This window comes from Mesoplodon mirus (genome assembly GCF_964341445.2).
Source record: "Mesoplodon mirus genome assembly, chromosome: 7".
In the NCBI taxonomy this organism is placed as follows: domain Eukaryota; kingdom Metazoa; phylum Chordata; class Mammalia; order Artiodactyla; family Ziphiidae; genus Mesoplodon; species Mesoplodon mirus.
Genome location: NC_138983.1, coordinates 1,073,025 through 1,090,074, shown reverse-complemented (window position 1 = coordinate 1,090,074; position 17,050 = coordinate 1,073,025). Strand labels below are relative to the sequence as shown.

Sequence of the window (17,050 nt, the reverse complement as noted above, 5' to 3'; positions counted from 1 at the left end):
CTGCCCGGGCCCCACGCCCTCGGCCCATCACGAATCGCACAGGAGCTGCCCCCGACGAGCCTGGCAGCAGAGCTGGGTCCACCCAAGCTGCAGAAGCCCATGCGGGGTCCAGGCGGGCCGCGACACCAAGCAGAGGATGAGGGCACCCGGCGTCCGCTCTGATGGGTCAGGGAGCCCAAGTTCTGGGTGGGGTGGCACAGTGGGACCCCAGTCAGGGCCCTGAACTCAGGGCTGGACCTGGCTGACCAGCGGTGAGCCTTGCCTGGAGCAAGATGAGAGCACAGAGCCGCCCAGGGCTGAGAGGCAGCACCTGTTGGTCCCAGGGTCCCATGTCTCAGCCCCCCTCAGTGACTGTGGGGTTGTGGCCTCTGGAGGGAGGTGGGGTTGCAGCTTGTCCAGCATCGACTTCAATGATAACATAGAGAGTTGTTTCACCAGCAAAAGTGAGTTTATTCGGGAATAGCAGAGGAATTGCAGTTCAGTATCTGTGAACCATGGTGGCCCACAGGCACATCCAGAGAACAAGGAGGGGGATCTTGCTTTTATGGGGAAAAGGGGGAGCTGGGAGGGGCTGTGATAACCAGAGCCCATTGGAGGAGCTGGGGGTCCGGAGTAAGGAAGCTTCCTGTGGGCTGGGCTGCTGTGGGAGGAGAGAAGTTTCCTTCCTCCTGCTGGGTGGTCAGGTAGAGATACCTTCCTGTTGGGGGCGTGCAGGGGGACGTCTCTTCCTGTTTGGAGTAGTTGATGATGCACTGAGGGCGTGAGAGCTTCCCCTGCAGGCCTGTCCCGACTCCAACTTTAGCTCAGTTTCCTTAATTAATTCCACACCAGGCAGAGAGCGAGCCTGCAAAGAGCATATCTGGGCACTGCTCTCCAAAGTGAGCTCTAGTCTGTGACAGGTGAAAACACTTCACACACGTGAGCTCTGGTCTGTGGAGACGGACACTCATTTTACAGGTACCTTGGAAACATGCTTAGTTTTGTAAGAGGTACGTGGGTTTAAGGAAGCAGTCGTGCCCTGAGAATGACTGAGGTTTAGGAAATGCTGTTGTTTTACACGTGGGTTAACAAAGACTAAGGCTGGGGCATGACTTGGCCACAGCCCCCCACCCCCACCCCAGGAAATCAGACTGTGAGACACAGCAAGTTTACAGTTGACTCCAGTGGTGACCAAGGGGGGCAGCCAGACTCACCTGCAGTGTGTCTGTAACCTTGTCAGCCCTCCTGGACCATCTCCGGCCCAGTCCCAGGGTGGCCTGCCCTGACCAGACCTCGGTGACATGAGTAGGAAAGGCCACTAAAGAGCCCACAGGCCCCGCCTTCCCTGGGAGCTGAGGACCCCAGCCCATGGGGGACAATGTAAATCACTGTGGCTACCGTTCCCTGGGTGGGCAGGCGCACACAGAGCGCAGAGGCAGGTCACGTGATGCAGGAGGCCCCAAAAGCCCCCCGCCCCGCACACGCTCTCCAGGCTTCCTTGGCCCTGGCCAGCACCGCCTTTGCCTCCCCGGTGGAAGCCCCGCCCTCTCGTAGCTGCCCCCCGCCCATGTGGACACTCAAGCCGGGGCACCACCCCACTCTTGCCCCCAGCTCGTCCCACCCCATCCTGTGCTGACAGTGTTCCCTCTGGATGGGGCAGCAGAAGAGAAAGGCGGCAATTCCTGCCCTTGGTGGAGAGAGAAGCGAAGGTCAGATACACGGCAAGTTGACGTGTGACAAGTGCCTGAAGGAGGTGCCCCGCAGAGGCGCAGGGAGTGCTTCCCACACTGATGACCTCTGTGTCCCCCCGTGGGCCTCCCCTCATTGGCTCGTCCGGTCTTTCTGCAGCTGTGAACCAACTTCCTTATAAAACCCGCGTGTTTGAACCTTCGGATGACCCCTGACTCTGGCCAGTACTCCCACAGCCCAAGACTGACCCTGGGGGCCTCTTGCCTCCTGCCCCGCCTGTCCCTCCCGGGGGTCCAGCAGGGGTGTGGCTCTGGACAGCCGGGCCCACACATGGAGGGGAGAGCCGCCAGGACCAGGAAGTGTATGTGATGCTCGGTGTTTATTTTCAAAGACTGGGGCTGGGTGAGCAGAGGGGGTGCTGTGGGGTGCCGACCCCACCGGGGCCCGTCCCTTGGCCCTCGTAGCCTCAGGCCGGGGTCCAGACGTGGGCAGGTAGCCGGCCTTGCCTGGACAGGCCTCAGTCTGCGCTCAGCTGCAGGAGGTGTCACCAGCGGGCACCTGTGCGCCACGGGGCTTCGAGGGGCAGTGGGGGGCACACAGGCCCGCCGTGGGAGCAGCACAGTGGTGGGTGTGCAGTTTTCTCTGGGGCATCCCTCTGACACCAGGACGGGGGTGAGCCTGGGTGGAGTGGGTGCTTGTGTTTCAGATGAGGGTCAGGTCCCGAAGGCCAGGCAGGTGGCCAAAACAGGCAGGAGGGGCTCTGAGGGCAGCCCCCCCCTCACCTGGGGTCCTCCTCAAGCCGACCCTCACTACGCTGTCACCCTCCAGGGCCTGGGTTTCACCTGGGGCAGGTGTAAAGTGGGCGGGGACAGTGGTATCCACGGAAGGTGTGCGTGGGCTCCCGCGGTTTCCGTGGTTGGGTGGTGGGTGTTCTGGCTCCAGGTGGGGCAGGTAGGGTGGGCGTGCGGGGGGGGGGGTGCGTCAGACAGTGGTGGAACCATAGATCGGGAAGCTGGGGGTGCTGTCCTCGGGAGCCTGGGCCGAGGAGACGCAGGATGGGCCACAGCTGCACTCGTCCACGTGGGTGTAGGTGTGCTGGAAGGCCGTCCCGTTGGGACACTGCATGGTCACCACCTCCTGGTGGGCCCTGGTCTCCTGGCAGCAGAAGCACGGGCACTGCGTGGCCCGGGCCCCCGTGGAGTACCTGCAGATGCACGGCCCTCAGGACCTGCCCACTCAGCCACAACCGCCCGGACTGCCCGGCTCCTGGTTTCTCGGGGGTCGGGAGGCAGCGGCCCCGTGCCTGTTCCCTGAGTGCTCGGGGCTTCTCTGTACTGGCCCGGGCAGCACTCTCGGTCACTTTGAACCCCGACCTTCCCCAGCCAGGCCCCCTTTCTTTCCCAAAGCAACTCCTCTGACTTGCTGACCCCTCCTCCAGGAACCTGCCCGGGGCCCTCCAGCCAGGCCTGGACCCATCCTCCTGCCTCTTCCAGCCCGTCTGCTCACAGCTGGCTGCAGCCCGGGCATCGGGGGTGGGGCGGGGCTCTGCCAGCAGCTCTTCCCTGACAGTCTGGTCCCCCTGGGTTCTGTCCGTCCTGCACGTGGGCTCTGACCTTTGGGTGGCAGCCCTGGTGCCCTGCCCCACGTGGCCCTGCCAAGCTCTCCCAGGCCGGGCTCTGGGGGTCAGGGAAGGCCCCGGGGTTGGTGCAGCCCTGTTGGGGCGGCGCTTCTTTCCTTCCTGTAGCAAGCTGGGCCATCCAGCCCCAGCCCAGTGCCAGGTGTCCGGCCAGGGACACGGACACGTGGGGCACCGGGTGGTGTCCCCGTGTGTCCCGGGGGTGGGGGGAGGCGCGGGCCGCTCACCGGGACGCTCCCGGGCAGAAGCCCTCGCAGAAGGGGACGCTGACGGCGGCCTGGGTGGCGCAGCCCCGGTGTCGCAGGACCGTCATGCTGGCGCGTACCTGGCAGGAGTCTGGGCAGACGAAAGGCGGTGGAGGCGCATCTCTGAGGTCCCCGCCCGCGCCGCACCCCCACGTAACCTCCCGCTCAGGGTCGGGTTCTGGCGGCGGGATTGGCTTCGGGAGGAGTCAGTGGGCGGGGCGGGGCGGGGCTGGGGGGCGCGAAGGCGGGCGTCGACTTACCCACTTCCTCACAGGAGTAGCAGCAGCCGATTTTCTTAAGGATGCCCTGCGGGGGAAGGGGGACAGAGGGCGAGCTGGGGCAGGCGGGGCCTCCTGGGGTGGGTGTGGGCGGGGCTCCCCGGTGGGTGGGGCTCTGGGCGTGGGCGGGGCCTCCGGGGCGGTCCTGGGCCCCAGACACACACCCTGCAGCTGGACACGTCCGGGCACGCGACGGGCGTCGGGGTCAGCATAGGGGACCCGTTTTGAGCCTGGCAGTGGTACAACGTGCAGTTGTCCACGAGGCTGTTGACCCAGGTCTCGTTGGGCTGAAATAAAAGGGGGAGAGTGGGGGCCGGGTTGAGGATTATCTGGTGGGCCTAGAGGAGCTGGTGGGGAGGGTCTCTGGGGCGTGGGGGTTGAGACTGAGCCCCCCTTACCTGAACCAGCCGGCCGTCGGACGTGAGGCAAGCCGTCTGCACGCACTCCCCGCAGCACTGCCCGGCCACCCTCGAGTACTGGAAGCCCTGGGGGCGGGGGGGGGGGTCACGTCCCTCAGCCCCAGCCTGGCTCGTCAGCCCTCCTGCTCTCCTGCCCATATCCCAGGGGCCCAGGGCCTCCCTAGCAGCACCTTTCCTCTGTGAGGCAGTGTCCCTGCCCTGCCCCAGTGTCCCCTCTTAGCCTCACCCCTGCTTCCAGCACCTTCTGCACTTGTGCCCTCCAGGAACCTGATCCCAGCAGCCTGCAGGTCCTGCCCCTTGCCCAAGACCCCTTACACCATCCTCCTGCTTCACTCCCTCCCTTGGGAAGAAAAAAAACCCAGTGAAGCCTGAGCTGGAGACCCTTCCTGGACCCTAGGGTATGGTGACTGGGGGCTGCCCCAGGGGCCTGGGTCTGCCCAGGAGGCCGGCCTCACCTGGGGACAAGTGGTGTTGCAGGCATCCTCCTCACACTGCACGGTCGGGTCATGGGTGTCCACGGACAGGCAGGTGCACGTGTGGCAGGGAATGACCGCTGGGAAGGTTGCACCGACCTGCAGTGGAGAGGGTGAGGGGAGGTGACACTGAGGACCCTGAAGGGGCACCAGGGCCAGGACCTCTCCCCGTGTCGGTGAGGCCCACAGAGCAGTCTCTGTCCTCTTCACATGGGATTATGGATGTGCCCCCTGGCTGAGCACAGACCAGGGCAGGCAGGGGCCCCGGGCAGGCAGGAGGGGTGGGAGGGTGCAGTCCTGCCCCGAAGCTCTTGCTGGGAGAGCTAAGCTCCCAGAGGCTCTCTACAGAAGGTGCGTGTAAAGGGCCCAGAGCCTCGACTCACCTGCTGTCATGGCGAGAGGGGCTGGATAGGGCTGGGCGTGGGGAGACAAGGAGTGGACACGGGGCATCCCTCGGCGGATGTGCCAGGCCCGGACCCACTCTCCGCCCTCCCCCGACCGCCTAGCTGAGCCCTTACCCCGTAGACGGTGCCGTTGTAGGTGCACAGCTGAGGCCCTGGAAGGAAAGAGAGGGCTGAGGACCTGCCCAGGCAGCGGAAGGAAGTGTTCAGAGCCCCCGGCCCCACCCCCACCCCAGAGACTCACGGCAGCTGAAGGTGGGGCAGCAGCTGTCCTCCGCCTGGGTGCAGGCCAGCTCCTCTCCCGGCCTACATTTGGGTGGGCTCTGGGGGCACGTGCTTGTGTTGCAGACTGTGGGAAAGTTGGGGGGCTGCCTAGGGTGTCCCTGCCCTCTGCCCTCTGGCTATTCTGGTTCCCAGGGTAACATCTACCCACACTGGACCAAAGAGATCCCCCTTCCATGGGAGCTGACGGCTCTCTGTTGCCCTTCTGGGTCCCCACGCTTTGTCACCTCCCCGGTCTTCCCCAAGACCCTGGGTGGTACCAGGGCACACCAGAAGTCATCAGCTTCATTTTTAGGTGGAAAAATGAAGGCCCAAGAGGCCTCCCCACCTCGTGGTCCAGCCAAGTCCAGCTAGGACCCTGCAACCCTCCTCTGCCCTGCAGGCCTGCCGGCCAGGTGGCCTGTACCCAACACCGTCCTCTGCTGTCTCTCCGCTCCACCCGGCCCCCTGGGGTGCAGGCCTCACCACACAGAGTTTCCATGCAGCAAGGGTTGTCGGCCAGGGGCCTGGTCTGGGCCACGAAGCCGGCCCCGCCACATTCCTGTGGCTGGTCCCGGGCCTCGCACTGCACAGGGGCGCACTGCACCGACACGGAGCCTTCATCACACACGCAGGACTGGCAGTTGCTGATCCACCGCTCTCCGGGCTGGAACAGACCAGGTCGGGGTCCCCCAGGGCTCCTGGGTGGTGCCCGGCCTCTGGGGCTGCGTCCAGCAGCGGGTCAGGCCCCAGCCCTCAGCATGCGGGCTCCGCCCTCAGCCTCCCCCTCTCTGAAGCAGGCGTGTGACGGTGATGCAGCTCACGCTGGGGTGCCCACAACAGCCCCTCCCTGGCCCGGGTAGAGCTGCCGCCCTGAGATGGAGACCCCCTCCCTCCTTCTGCTCAAGCAAGGAGTCAGGCAGCTGTGGGCGGAACACTCACGAATTTGGGAAACCCATCTGGTCCCACGCAGGCTGGGAGGGAAGGATGGGGAGAAAGGGGGTCACTGGGAGTGCTGGGGTTGGGGCCCAGCAGGCCTGGCCACCCCCTCCCCCCAACAGAGGCCTCTTCTTCCTGCTGGGGACAGAAGCCCCCGGAGAACTCGAGGGTGGTGGTCACTTAGGAGGGGGCTCAGGAACGCTCAAGCCCACCCTGCACCGCTGGCAGAACTGGGTGGGACGGGCCCAGGCCAGGGTCTGCCCGCCCCGTGGCCCTCCCCATCCCGCTCTGCGGGGCTGGGGAGGGCCCAGGTGTGGGGTTGCTTACGGCACTCGGGCACACAGATGTCCGTGTGTGAGTTGAACAGGATGTGGCCGTCGGGACAGAAGCACCCCTCTGCCTGCCCCCCGCTCGCCGGGCTCTGGCTCCTGCAAGGCGACCAGGGCAGTCCAAGGAGGAGTGCAGTGGGCATGGTGGGGGGCTGGGGTCACTCCTGAAGTCCAGGGTCGGAGGTCAGGGCGGGGGAAGGGCACCCTGAGATCTGGGGCTTGGGGTCCCGGACCCTCTGTGGGTCTCCTCCTGGGTTCCCCCAGACCATTCAGGCAGGCCTGGGAGGCCTGCTGTCCCCACCGTCCTATCCCGTCCCTGTCTGCTGGGCTCACCTGGAGTCACAGGACTTGGGCTGCACGGGGCCACACGGCTTATACACCTTGGTGGGCGGGCAGGTGAGGTCTGCGAGCACACAGAAGGGTGTCAGGTGGGCCAAGGAAGCCAGGGCCCCCGGCGGCCACACCCGACTCACCACACAGCCCGCTGGTGGCGTTGCGCCAGTCGGGGCACACGCCCCGGGCACGGCAGAGCACAGAGTAGGCCTCCAGGCTCTGGCAGAGCACGTCAGGGCGGTCAGGGCGGCTGGGCCTGCAGCTGTCGCTGACACAGGTACTGAAGAACGGGCCGGGCGGGATGAGGCCGTGGCACCCGGCGAAGACCCTGCAGGCAGGGCCGGTCAGAGGCCAGGGTGGATGCCCTGGGGGGTGGCTGCCCCTGACCGCCCAGGCCGTGCAGAGGACTCACGGGCTCAGCATCAGCTCGCAGAGGGGTTCCGGGGGGCACGGAGTGGAGGTGGGTGTGCTGAGTGCCGGCGAGCTGGAGCTGGTGGTCGGGGGCAGGCCGGTCGGTGCCCAGCAGCCCTCCCCGCTGCTGTTGGGGACCAGCCAGTACCGGGCCATGTCCTGGCAGGTGGGGGCCGTGGTGCCGTCGGGCCGGCGACAGTCATCCCTGCGGTTGTTGGTGCAGGTGCCTGGGGAGGGCGGGGCAGGCGCATCACTGTGGGGGGGGGCACTGGACCATCCTCTTCTCCCCTTCCATCCCCCCGACTTCCCTGGCAGACAGTCAGCTATGAAACACTGCTTCCTGCCCGGAGCAGGTGGCAGGGGGAGCAGGTGGGAATCTGTGGCGGGGGCAGGTGGTCAAGAGCCAGGGCCGCCTGGGGGCGTGTGCCCGCAGCGCTGGTGCCCGGCCCCTCGCTCCCCCAGCAGGTGTCCTGCGGGTCCCTGCTTACCACACTGGCCCTCGGTGTTGTAGCTGAAGCGGCTGTAGGACAGCTGGACCTGGAAGACTCGCCCACTGAAGACGATGCTCACGCCGATGGCGGGAATCTTGAGGCTCATCGCCGTGGCCCCCGTCTCCGTCACGGTCAGGCCGTTCTTGCTGAAGCTCTGGCTCACCCGCGTTTGGCCAAACAGGATCTGGGACGTGACCGGAGAACCCGTGACTTGGGCCGAGGGGCACGGGCTGGCCTTTGGGGCTTTGCCTGTCAGACGCTGGGCCCCCTCCTCGGCATCTGCACCCCGAAGCGCAGATGCCCCCTCGGGCCTGGGTCACAGTCGGCGCATTTGGGTCCCAGGGTGCTCTTGGCCGCGGGCACCTCCCACGCTCCTTCCTTGCTCAGGAGTCACTGTGCTTGGGGCCCCAGGTCGCCGTGTGCCCTTTGCCTCCCCTGAGGCCCCATGGGAGCTGCCCTCTGCGCGGGGGAAATGCTCTCTGTGTGCACCAGGGCTCCTGGGCCTCTGCCGGCCCCTGCCTTCCCTAACCAGGTTGGGACGGGCCAGTGCCGCTCTGCTGCCTGCACTCACCAGGCTTTCCTCCTGCCCGTCGGCGCCAGGGGTGGTGGTGAGAATGATGTCCATGGTCTCATAGTGGACGCTGAGGGCGCGGGGGCAGCTGGCGGCGGCCTCACAGTAGTGGTTGTGTAGGAGGATGCTGAGGTTCCCGTGGCGCGGCTGGATCTCCCGCATGAGGACGTGGGTGCAGTTGTCCAGGAAAGAGTAGGAGGTGCCGTCGAAGGTCTCGTAGTGGGTGTCCCCCCAGCCGCTGCAGGAGCCTGGGGGGTGTGGACGGGCCTTACCCAGTGCCACCCAGAGCTGCCACCTTGGGGAGTCACTCAGCCCCCAGGGCCTCAGTCCTCTCGCTTATGACATGGGTATAGCAGGTTGGATGGGGGCCCCGAAGACGCATCCACCCAGAGCCTGCGAATGTGACCTCCTTTGGGAAAAGGGTCTTTGCAACTGTGATTAAGGATCACGGGGTGAGGTCATCCTGAGTTACCAGGGTGGCCCTAAATCCAATGACAGGTGTCCTTCTAAGAGACAGAAGAGACACGGCGAGGAAGCCGTGTGATGACTGGGGCAGAGGTGGGAGGGACGCGGCCACAGCCCGGGGTGCCTGAGGCCCCAAGTCTGGAAGGGGCGGACAGGACCCTCCTTTAAAGTTCTGGGGGGAGCTCAGTCCTGCAGACACCTTGATCTTGGATTTCTGGTCTCCAGGACTGGGAGAGAATCACTTTCTGTTGTTTTGAACCACTCAAGTTTGTGGTCCTTCATTTTAGCTGCCCCAGGCCCCCCGGGGGTTGTAAGATCGCCCGCTCCTACGTGCTGCTGCATGGGGAAATCTGCTCAGGACCCCTCAGGTTACGATCCCCTCCTCTCCCTGATCTCAGAAACCCCCGGCTTCCCTTCAAACCGCCAAGCCTGATGGGGGGGTGGGCTCAGCGATCCCGGGCATCGGGCATGGGGGACATGTGCGTGTCCCAAATGCCTGGCGGCGCATCCCCTCCCCCCCCCCCCGCCCCCAGCGGCAGGCTCTCACACTCGCACTCGTAGCTGTAGTCACAGGGCCCATCCCCGTTCTGCACTCTCACGGGCAGGTGCCCGTTCACGCAGACGACGTGGCCCATTGGCTTCGGCCCCAGCAGGGCGATACGGTTGTCACCCTCACACCGAGCCACCATGCAGTCCTCCAGGGTCCAGGACTCATTCACCTGGAGAGAAGGGCAGAGCGCTCAACAGGTGGGCTTGTGAGACCCCCCCCATCGCCGCTGCCTCAGGGCCCCCTCGGCCTGGGCAGGGCTGCCCCCGCCTCCTGGCCGGGCCGGTGCTAACCAGGCCCAGACCCCGCGTGCCTCCCTCCAGCCAAGCTAGCTGTGGAGCGGTCACCGAGGGGCTGGGGGTTGTGCCGTCACCCTGATGGGCACCCGAGGCCCTGTGCACACAGAAGGGCCTGGCGCTTCAGGGAGGAGGCGGGAGGCACACCTGTCGGGGAGGGATGGTGCGATTGCAGCCGGGAACTGGGGTGGATGGGGGAACAGAGGCCGAGGTCCCCGAGGGTGAGGAGGTGGGGCAGGTGCCCTGGAAGCGGTCGATGCCGCAGCGCTGGTTGCAGATGGCTAAGAAGTGGCAGCCTGCTCCGTCGGTCTCGTTGTAGATCATGTCCCCTACGAATACAGAGACACTGGGTCAGCCAGGGAGGGGGGACAGGAGGGCGTCCCCAGACAGGCAGGCACATGGACACGGCCCGCGGGACCCAGCGTCCAGGCTGCAGGTCTCCACTCACCTGGTAGGAAGAGCTTTCCGAAGGCGTGGCAAAGGCAGGCTGTGGTGGGGCTGGGAGAGGCGGTGGAGATAGAGAAGGTCCCTGGGCTGCCAGAGGTCACCCCGGACCAGGAAGGGGTGGTGGGTGGGGACCCGGGGGCGGTCGATGTGGGGGAAGTCAAAAGGGGACCCGTAGGAGAGACACTGGGCAAGCCTGGCTTGGTGGTCATGGGTGGGGACCCCGGGAAGGCAGAGGGACTAGGTGTGGAGACGCTCTCGGTGGTCCCAGGGGAGAAGGGACCTGTCACACTGGTGGAGGTGTAGACACTCTGCGTAGTCCCCGTAGAGGAGGGACCTGTCACACTGGTGGAGGCATAGACCCTCTTGGTGGTCCCCGTGGAGAAGGGACCTGTCACACTGGTAGAGGTGTAGACAGTCTGCGTAGTCCCCGTAGAGGAGGGACCTGTCACACTGGTGGAGGCATAGACCCTCTGGGTTGTCCCCGTGGAGAAGGAAGCTGTCACACTAGTGGGGGTGGAGTCCCTCTTGATCGTCCCTGGGGAGGAGAGGTGCGTCTGGGTGGTGACCTTCGATGACAGCCTGCCAGTGCTGGTGCTGATGGTGGAGGGTGAGGGGGCCGGCGTGGTGGACGTGGGACCGGCGGGGCTGGGGCAGTGGCTGTGGTCGCAGCAGAACACGCGGATCTGGTAGTTGAGGCACATTAGGCTACTCTGGTCTCGGTTCCGGCACACCAGGCCCTCCTCCAGCCGGCACTGCACCACCTGGCCCAGATCCTGCAGGGCCTTCTCAGGCAGGGCCTCGGCCCGACACTGCAGCTGCAGAGGCTGCTGGCAGATGGCCCCACCAGCCGCCTGGATATTAGCATAGGTCTCGAAGTCCCCCCCAGTGGCCCCTGGCATCGGGTAGCTCTGGTCCAGCCAGTCTGTCCAGGCACAGCGAGGCTGACAGGCTGTGGACGTGATATCTGAGGCTGTGGACCTGGTCTCTGGGGACGTGGTGACCGACAGCGTATGGGTCTTCTGCGAGGACACCGTGGCTGTGGAGGTGGCCATGGAGGAGCCGAGGGTGGTGCCTAGTGAGGAGGTGCTGGGCTCATGCGTGGGGGTGGAGAGGGAGGCTCTGGTGCCTGCCCCTGTGCTGGAGGTGGCCTGGCCTGTGCTGGGTGTGGTGATGGGGGGTCCAGGTTTGGTCTCGGAGGGCCTGGTGGGGAGCTCTGTGACCTGAGGAGAGGCCGTGGGGTGCAGGGAGCGGGTGTAGGTGGTAGCTCTAGTGTTGGGCGTCACGGGAGTGGGGAGCAGGGTGGTCCCGAAGGTGGTGTTGTGCACGTCCACACTTGAAGGGGCCGTGGTGGGGGCACCCGTCTGGGTCGTGGCAGAGGTCGAGGGCCATGGCACCGTGGCTGTGGAGCTGCTGGTGGCGGGCAGTGTGGTGGAGGTGAGGTGGGGGGTAGCCGTGGGGAGGCAGTGCCGGACATCATCGCAGCAGTACACACGGATGTTGTAGTTGAAGCACGTGGTGAACTGCCCCCTCTGGTCTTCGTTCCTGCAGACCAGCCCGACCTCCAGGCTGCAGCTGAGCACCTGCCCGATCTGATCGATGCTCACCTCGGGGTTGCTCTCCGCCCGGCATTCAATCTTCTGCGGCTGCTGACACATCTTGCCACCCGCGGCCCGGATGTTCTCATAGGTCTCCATGTCTCCGCCCCTGACCCCCGAGGTGGGGAAGTCCACATCAAACCACTCTGTCCATTGGCACTTGGGTTGACAACTGGTTGTGCCCTGGCTGGTGGTGGCCCCAGTGGTGGTCGTCGACCCTATGATTCCCATCATGCTGGTCTCAGGGTGCGAGGTGGACAGCGGGCCCGTGGAGGTGGTGCCCGTTGTGCCCACTGCTGTTCCCGTCAGCAGCTGAGACGTGGAGGTTTGCATCATCATCGATGTCGGGGTGGGCCCCCTTGAGGCTGTGTGGGTCGGGAGGACCGACGTGGCCGACACTGGGAGCGTGCCTGTGTGGCTGGGCCATGAGGATGTTACTTGGGCTGTCAGTCCCGTGGAAAGGGAAGGTGCTGGTGTGGCACTGCTGGCGGGGGACCTGGTCACTCCTGTGCTCCCTGGCCGTGTCGTGGACTGCGTGGCTGGTGACACAGCAGCGGTGGTGCTGGAGGCAGTGGGGGATGTGGGGGCTGTGGGGGCTGTGGCAGTGGATGCGGTGGCGGTGGAGGTGGTGGCAGTGGGGGCTGTGGCAGTGGAGGTGGCTGCAGTGGGGGCTGTGGCAGTGGAGGTGGCTGCAGTGGTGACTGTGGCGGTGGAGGTTGTGGCAGTGGTGGCTGTGGCAGTGACGGTGGAGGACGTGGGGGCTATGGGGGTGGGGACTGTAGCAGTGGATGTGGTGGCAGTGGAGGTGGTGACAGTGGGGGCTGTGGCAGTGGATGTGGTGGCAGTGGGGGCTGTGGCAGTGGAGGTGGTGGCAGTGGGGACTGTGGCAGTGGAGGTGGTGGCAGTGGGGACTGTGGCAGTGGAGGTGGCTGCAGTGGTGACTGTAGCGGTGGAGGTTGTGGCAGTGGTGGCTGTGGCAGTGACGGTGGAGGACGTGGGGGCTATGGGGGTGGGGACTGTAGCAGTGGATGTGGTGGCAGTGGAGGTGGTGACAGTGGGGGCTGTGGCAGTGGATGTGGTGGCAGTGGGGGCTGTGGCAGTGGATGTGGTGGCAGTGGGGGCTGTGGCAGTGGATGTGGTGGCAGTGGGGGCTGTGGCAGTGGAGGTGGTGGCAGTGGGGACTGTGGCAGTTGATGTGGTGGCAGTGGGGGCTGTAGAGGTGGCCACAGTGGTGACTGTAGCAGTGAATGTGGTGGCAGTGGAGGCTGTGGCAGTGGAGGTGGTGGCAGTGGGGGCTGTTGCAGTGGGTGTGGTGGCAGTGGGGGCTGTGGCAGTGGATGTGGTGGCAGTGGGGGCTGTAGAGGTGGCCACAGTGGTGACTGTGGCAGTGGATGCAGTGGCAGTGGGAGCTGCAGAGGTGGGAGTGGTGGCTGTGGCAGTGGATGTGGTGGCAGTGGGGGTGGTGGCAGTGGAGGTGGTGGCAGTGGGGGCTGTGGCAGTGGATGTGGTGGCAGTGGGAGCTGCAGAGGTGGGAGTGGTGGCTGTGGCAGTGGATGTGATGGCAGTGGGGGCGGTGGCAGTGGAGGTGGTGGCAGTGGGGGCTGTGGCAGTGGATGTGGTGGCAGTGGGAGCTGTAGAGGTGGCCACAGTGGTGACTGTGGCAGTGGATGCGGTGGCAGTGGGGGCTGTGGCAGTTGATGTGGTGGCAGTGGGGGCTGTAGAGGTGGCCACAGTGGTGACTGTGGCAGTGGATGCAGTGAAAGTGGGGGCTGTGGCAGTGGATGCGGTGGCAGTGGGAGCTGCAGAGGTGGGAGTGGTGGCTGTGGCAGTTGATGTGGTGGCAGTGGGGGCTGTAGAGGTGGCCACAGTGGTGACTGTGGCAGTGGATGCAGTGGAAGTGGGGGCTGTGGCAGTGGATGCGGTGGCAGTGGGAGCTGCAGAGGTGGGAGTGGTGGCTGTGGCAGTGGAGGTGGTGGCCGTGGAGGCGGTGGCAGTGGAGGTGGTGGCAGTGGGGGCTGTGGCAGTGGATGTGATGGCAGTGGGGGCAGTGGCAGTGGAGGTGGTGGCAGTGGGGGCTGTGGCAGTGGATTTGGTGGCAGTGGGAGCTGTAGACGTGGCCACAGTGGTGGCTGTGGCAGTGGAGGTTGTGGCCGTAGTGGATGTAGTGGCAGTGGCAGTGGAGGACGTCGGCTCCCCGCAGTGGCTGTACCCACAGCACAGCACGCGGATTTTGTAGTTGTAGCACATCTTGAACAGGCCCACCTGCTCGTCGTTCCTGCAGACCAGGCCGAAGCTGACGTCACAGTGCACGTGCTGATTCAGCTCCTCCAGCCTCATGTTGGGGAAGTTTTCGGCCTGGCACTCTATGCCCTGGGGCTGCTCGCACACGGCCCCTCCTGCACGCTTGATCTTGTCGTAGGACTCGACGTCCCCCCCGGACTCCTCGGACTTGGGGTAGTCCTCGTCAAACCACTCTGTCCACTGACAGCGGGGCTCACAGGTGGTGGTGGCAGTTGACCCCAGGGTTCCTGGCGTGCTGGTCTCAGGGTGCGAGGTGGACAGCGGGCCCGTGGAGGTGGTGCCCATTGTGCCCACTGCTGTTCCCGTCAGCAGCTGAGACGTGGATGTTTGCGTCGTCACTGACTCTGGGGTGGGCCCCCTTGAGGCTGTGTGAGTCGGGAGGACCAACGTGGGCCTCCCCGGGATGGTGGGCTCTGTGGACGCTGGGGGAGATGTGAGGAATCCCGTGGCAGATGTTGGGAGCGTGCCTGTGTGGCTGGGCCTTGAGGATGTCACTCGGACTGTCAGTCCCGTGGAAAGGGAAGGCGCTGGTGTGGCACTGCTGGCAGGGGACCTGGTCACCCCTGTGCTCCCCAGCCGTGTCGTGGACTGCGTGGTTGTTGGCACAGTGGTGGTGGTGCTGGAGGCAGTGGGGGACGTGGTGGCTGTGGCAGCAGAGGTGGCCACTGGGGCAGTGGCAGCAGTGGAGGTGGCTGCAGTGGTGACTGTAGCGGTGGAGGTTGTGGCAGTGGATGTGGTGGCAGTGGGAGCTGTAGAGGTGGCCAGAGTGGTGGCTGTGGCAGTGGAGGTGGTTGCCGTGGGGGCTGTGGCATTGGATGCAGTGGCAGTGGTGACTGTAGCAGTGGATGTGGTGGCAGTGGTGGCTGTGGCAGTGGATGCGGTGGCAGTGGTGACTGTAGCAGTGGATGCGGTGGCAGTGGTGGCTGTGGCAGTGGATGTGGTGGCATTTGGGGCTGTGGCAATGGATGCGGTGGTAGTGGGGGCTATGGCAGTTGATGTGGTGGCAGTGGGGGCTGTAGAGGTGGCCACAGTGGTGACTGTAGCAGTGGATGCGGTGGCAGTTGGGGCTGTGGCAATGGATGCGGTGGGAGTGGGGGCTATGGCAGTTGATGTGGTGGCAGTGGGGGCTGTAGAGGTGGCCACAGTGGTGACTGTAGCAGTGGATGCAGTGATAGTGGGGGCTGTGGCAGTGGATGCGGTGGCAGTGGGAGCTGCAGAGGTGGGAGTGGTGGCTGTGGCAGTGGATGTGATGGCAGTGGGGGCGGTGGCAGTGGAGGTGGTGGCAGTGGGGGCTGTGGCAGTGGATGCAGTGGCAGTGGGAGCTGCAGAGGTGGGAGTGGTGGCTGTGGCAGTGGATGTGATGGCAGTGGGGGCGGTGGCAGTGGAGGTGGTGGCAGTGGGGGCTGCAGAGGTGGGAGTGGTGGCTGTGGCAGTGGAGGTGGTGGCCGTGGGGGCGGTGGCAGTGGAGGTGGTGGCAGTGGGGGCTGTGGCAGTGGATGTGATGGCAGTGGGGGCAGTGGCAGTGGAGGTGGTGGCAGTGGGGGCTGTGGCAGTGGATGTGGTGGCAGTGGGAGCTGTAGACGTGGCCACAGTGGTGGCTGTGGCAGTGGAGGTTGTGGCCGTAGTGGCTGTGGCAGTGGATGTGGTGGCAGTGGCGGTGGAGGACGTCGGCTCCCCGCAGTGGCTGTACCCACAGCACAGCACGCGGATTTTGTAGTTGTAGCACATCTTGAACAGGCCCACCTGCTCGTCGTTCCTGCAGACCAGGCCGAAGCTGATGTCACAGTGCACGTGCTGATTCAGCTCCTCCAGCCTCACGTTGGGGAAGTTTTCGGCCTGGCACTCTATGCCCTGGGGCTGCTCGCACACGGCCCCTCCTGCACGCTTGATCTTGTCGTAGGACTCGACGTCCCCCCCGGACTCCTCGGACTTGGGGTAGTCCTCGTCAAACCACTCTGTCCACTGACAGCGGGGCTCACAGGTGGTGGTGGCCATTGACCCCAGGGTTACTGGCGTGCTGGTCTCAGGGTGCGAGGTGGACAGCGGGCCCGTGGAGGTGGTGCCCATTGTGCCCACTGCTGTTCCCGTCAGCAGCTGAGACGTGGATGTTTGCGTCGTCACTGACTCTGGGGTGGGCCCCCTTGAGGCTGTGTGAGTCGGGAGGACCAACGTGGGCCTCCCCGGGATGGTGGGCTCTGTGGACGCTGGGGGAGATATGAGGAATCCCGTGGCAGATGTTGGGAGCGTGCCTGTGTGGCTGGGCCTTGAGGATGTCACTCGGACTGTCAGTCCCGTGGAAAGGGAAGGCGCTGGTGTGGCACTGCTGGCAGGGGACCTGGTCACCCCTGTGCTCCCCAGCCGTGTCGTGGACTGCGTGGTTGTTGGCACAGTGGTGGTGGTGCTGGAGGCAGTGGGGGACGTGGTGGCTGTGGCAGCAGAGGTGGCCACTGGGGCAGTGGCAGCAGTGGAGGTGGCTGCAGTGGTGACTGTAGCGGTGGAGGTTGTGGCAGTGGATGTGGTGGCAGTGGGAGCTGTAGAGGTGGCCAGAGTGGTGGCTGTGGCAGTGGAGGTGGTTGCCGTGGGGGCTGTGGCATTGGATGCAGTGGCAGTGGTGACTGTAGCAGTGGATGCGGTGGCAGTGGTGGCTGTGGCAGTGGATGCGGTGGCAGTGGTGACTGTAGCAGTGGATGCGGTGGCAGTGGTGGCTGTGGCAGTGGATGTGGTGGCATTTGGGGCTGTGGCAATGGATGCGGTGGTAGTGGGGGCTATGGCAGTTGATGTGGTGGCAGTGGGGGCTGTAGAGGTGGCCACAGTGGTGACTGTAGCAGTGGATGTGGTGGCAGTGGAGGTTGTGGCAGTGGGGGCTGTGGCAGTGGAGGTGGTGACAGTGGGGGCTGTGGCAGTGGATGCAGTGGCAGTGGGGACTGTGGCAGTGGAGGTGGTG

General features: G+C 65.2%; 1 protein-coding gene across 1 annotated transcript in view; it reads right to left on the bottom strand.

Moving 5' to 3' along the window:
• Positions 1-534: 534 nt before the first annotated feature.
• MUC5B (mucin 5B, oligomeric mucus/gel-forming) overlaps positions 535-17,050 on the bottom strand; it is a 33,675-nt gene continuing 17,159 nt past the window's right edge. Inside the window, exons 28-49 of the mRNA XM_082628131.1 lie at positions 16,277-16,970; positions 14,068-16,200; positions 12,988-14,008; positions 10,212-12,446; positions 9,911-10,092; positions 9,468-9,639; positions 8,456-8,703; positions 7,882-8,068; positions 7,395-7,620; positions 7,123-7,310; positions 6,983-7,052; positions 6,648-6,748; positions 6,324-6,355; positions 5,868-6,048; positions 5,365-5,469; positions 5,238-5,275; positions 4,702-4,818; positions 4,226-4,312; positions 3,992-4,114; positions 3,810-3,855; positions 3,532-3,640; positions 535-2,872 (exon numbers count right to left, since the gene is read on the bottom strand). Coding sequence (XP_082484257.1) covers positions 2,650-2,872; positions 3,532-3,640; positions 3,810-3,855; positions 3,992-4,114; positions 4,226-4,312; positions 4,702-4,818; positions 5,238-5,275; positions 5,365-5,469; positions 5,868-6,048; positions 6,324-6,355; positions 6,648-6,748; positions 6,983-7,052; positions 7,123-7,310; positions 7,395-7,620; positions 7,882-8,068; positions 8,456-8,703; positions 9,468-9,639; positions 9,911-10,092; positions 10,212-12,446; positions 12,988-14,008; positions 14,068-16,200; positions 16,277-16,970 — 8,518 coding nt within the window. The 3' untranslated portion in view covers positions 535-2,649. The remainder of the gene's footprint in view (positions 2,873-3,531; positions 3,641-3,809; positions 3,856-3,991; positions 4,115-4,225; positions 4,313-4,701; positions 4,819-5,237; positions 5,276-5,364; positions 5,470-5,867; positions 6,049-6,323; positions 6,356-6,647; positions 6,749-6,982; positions 7,053-7,122; positions 7,311-7,394; positions 7,621-7,881; positions 8,069-8,455; positions 8,704-9,467; positions 9,640-9,910; positions 10,093-10,211; positions 12,447-12,987; positions 14,009-14,067; positions 16,201-16,276; positions 16,971-17,050) is intronic.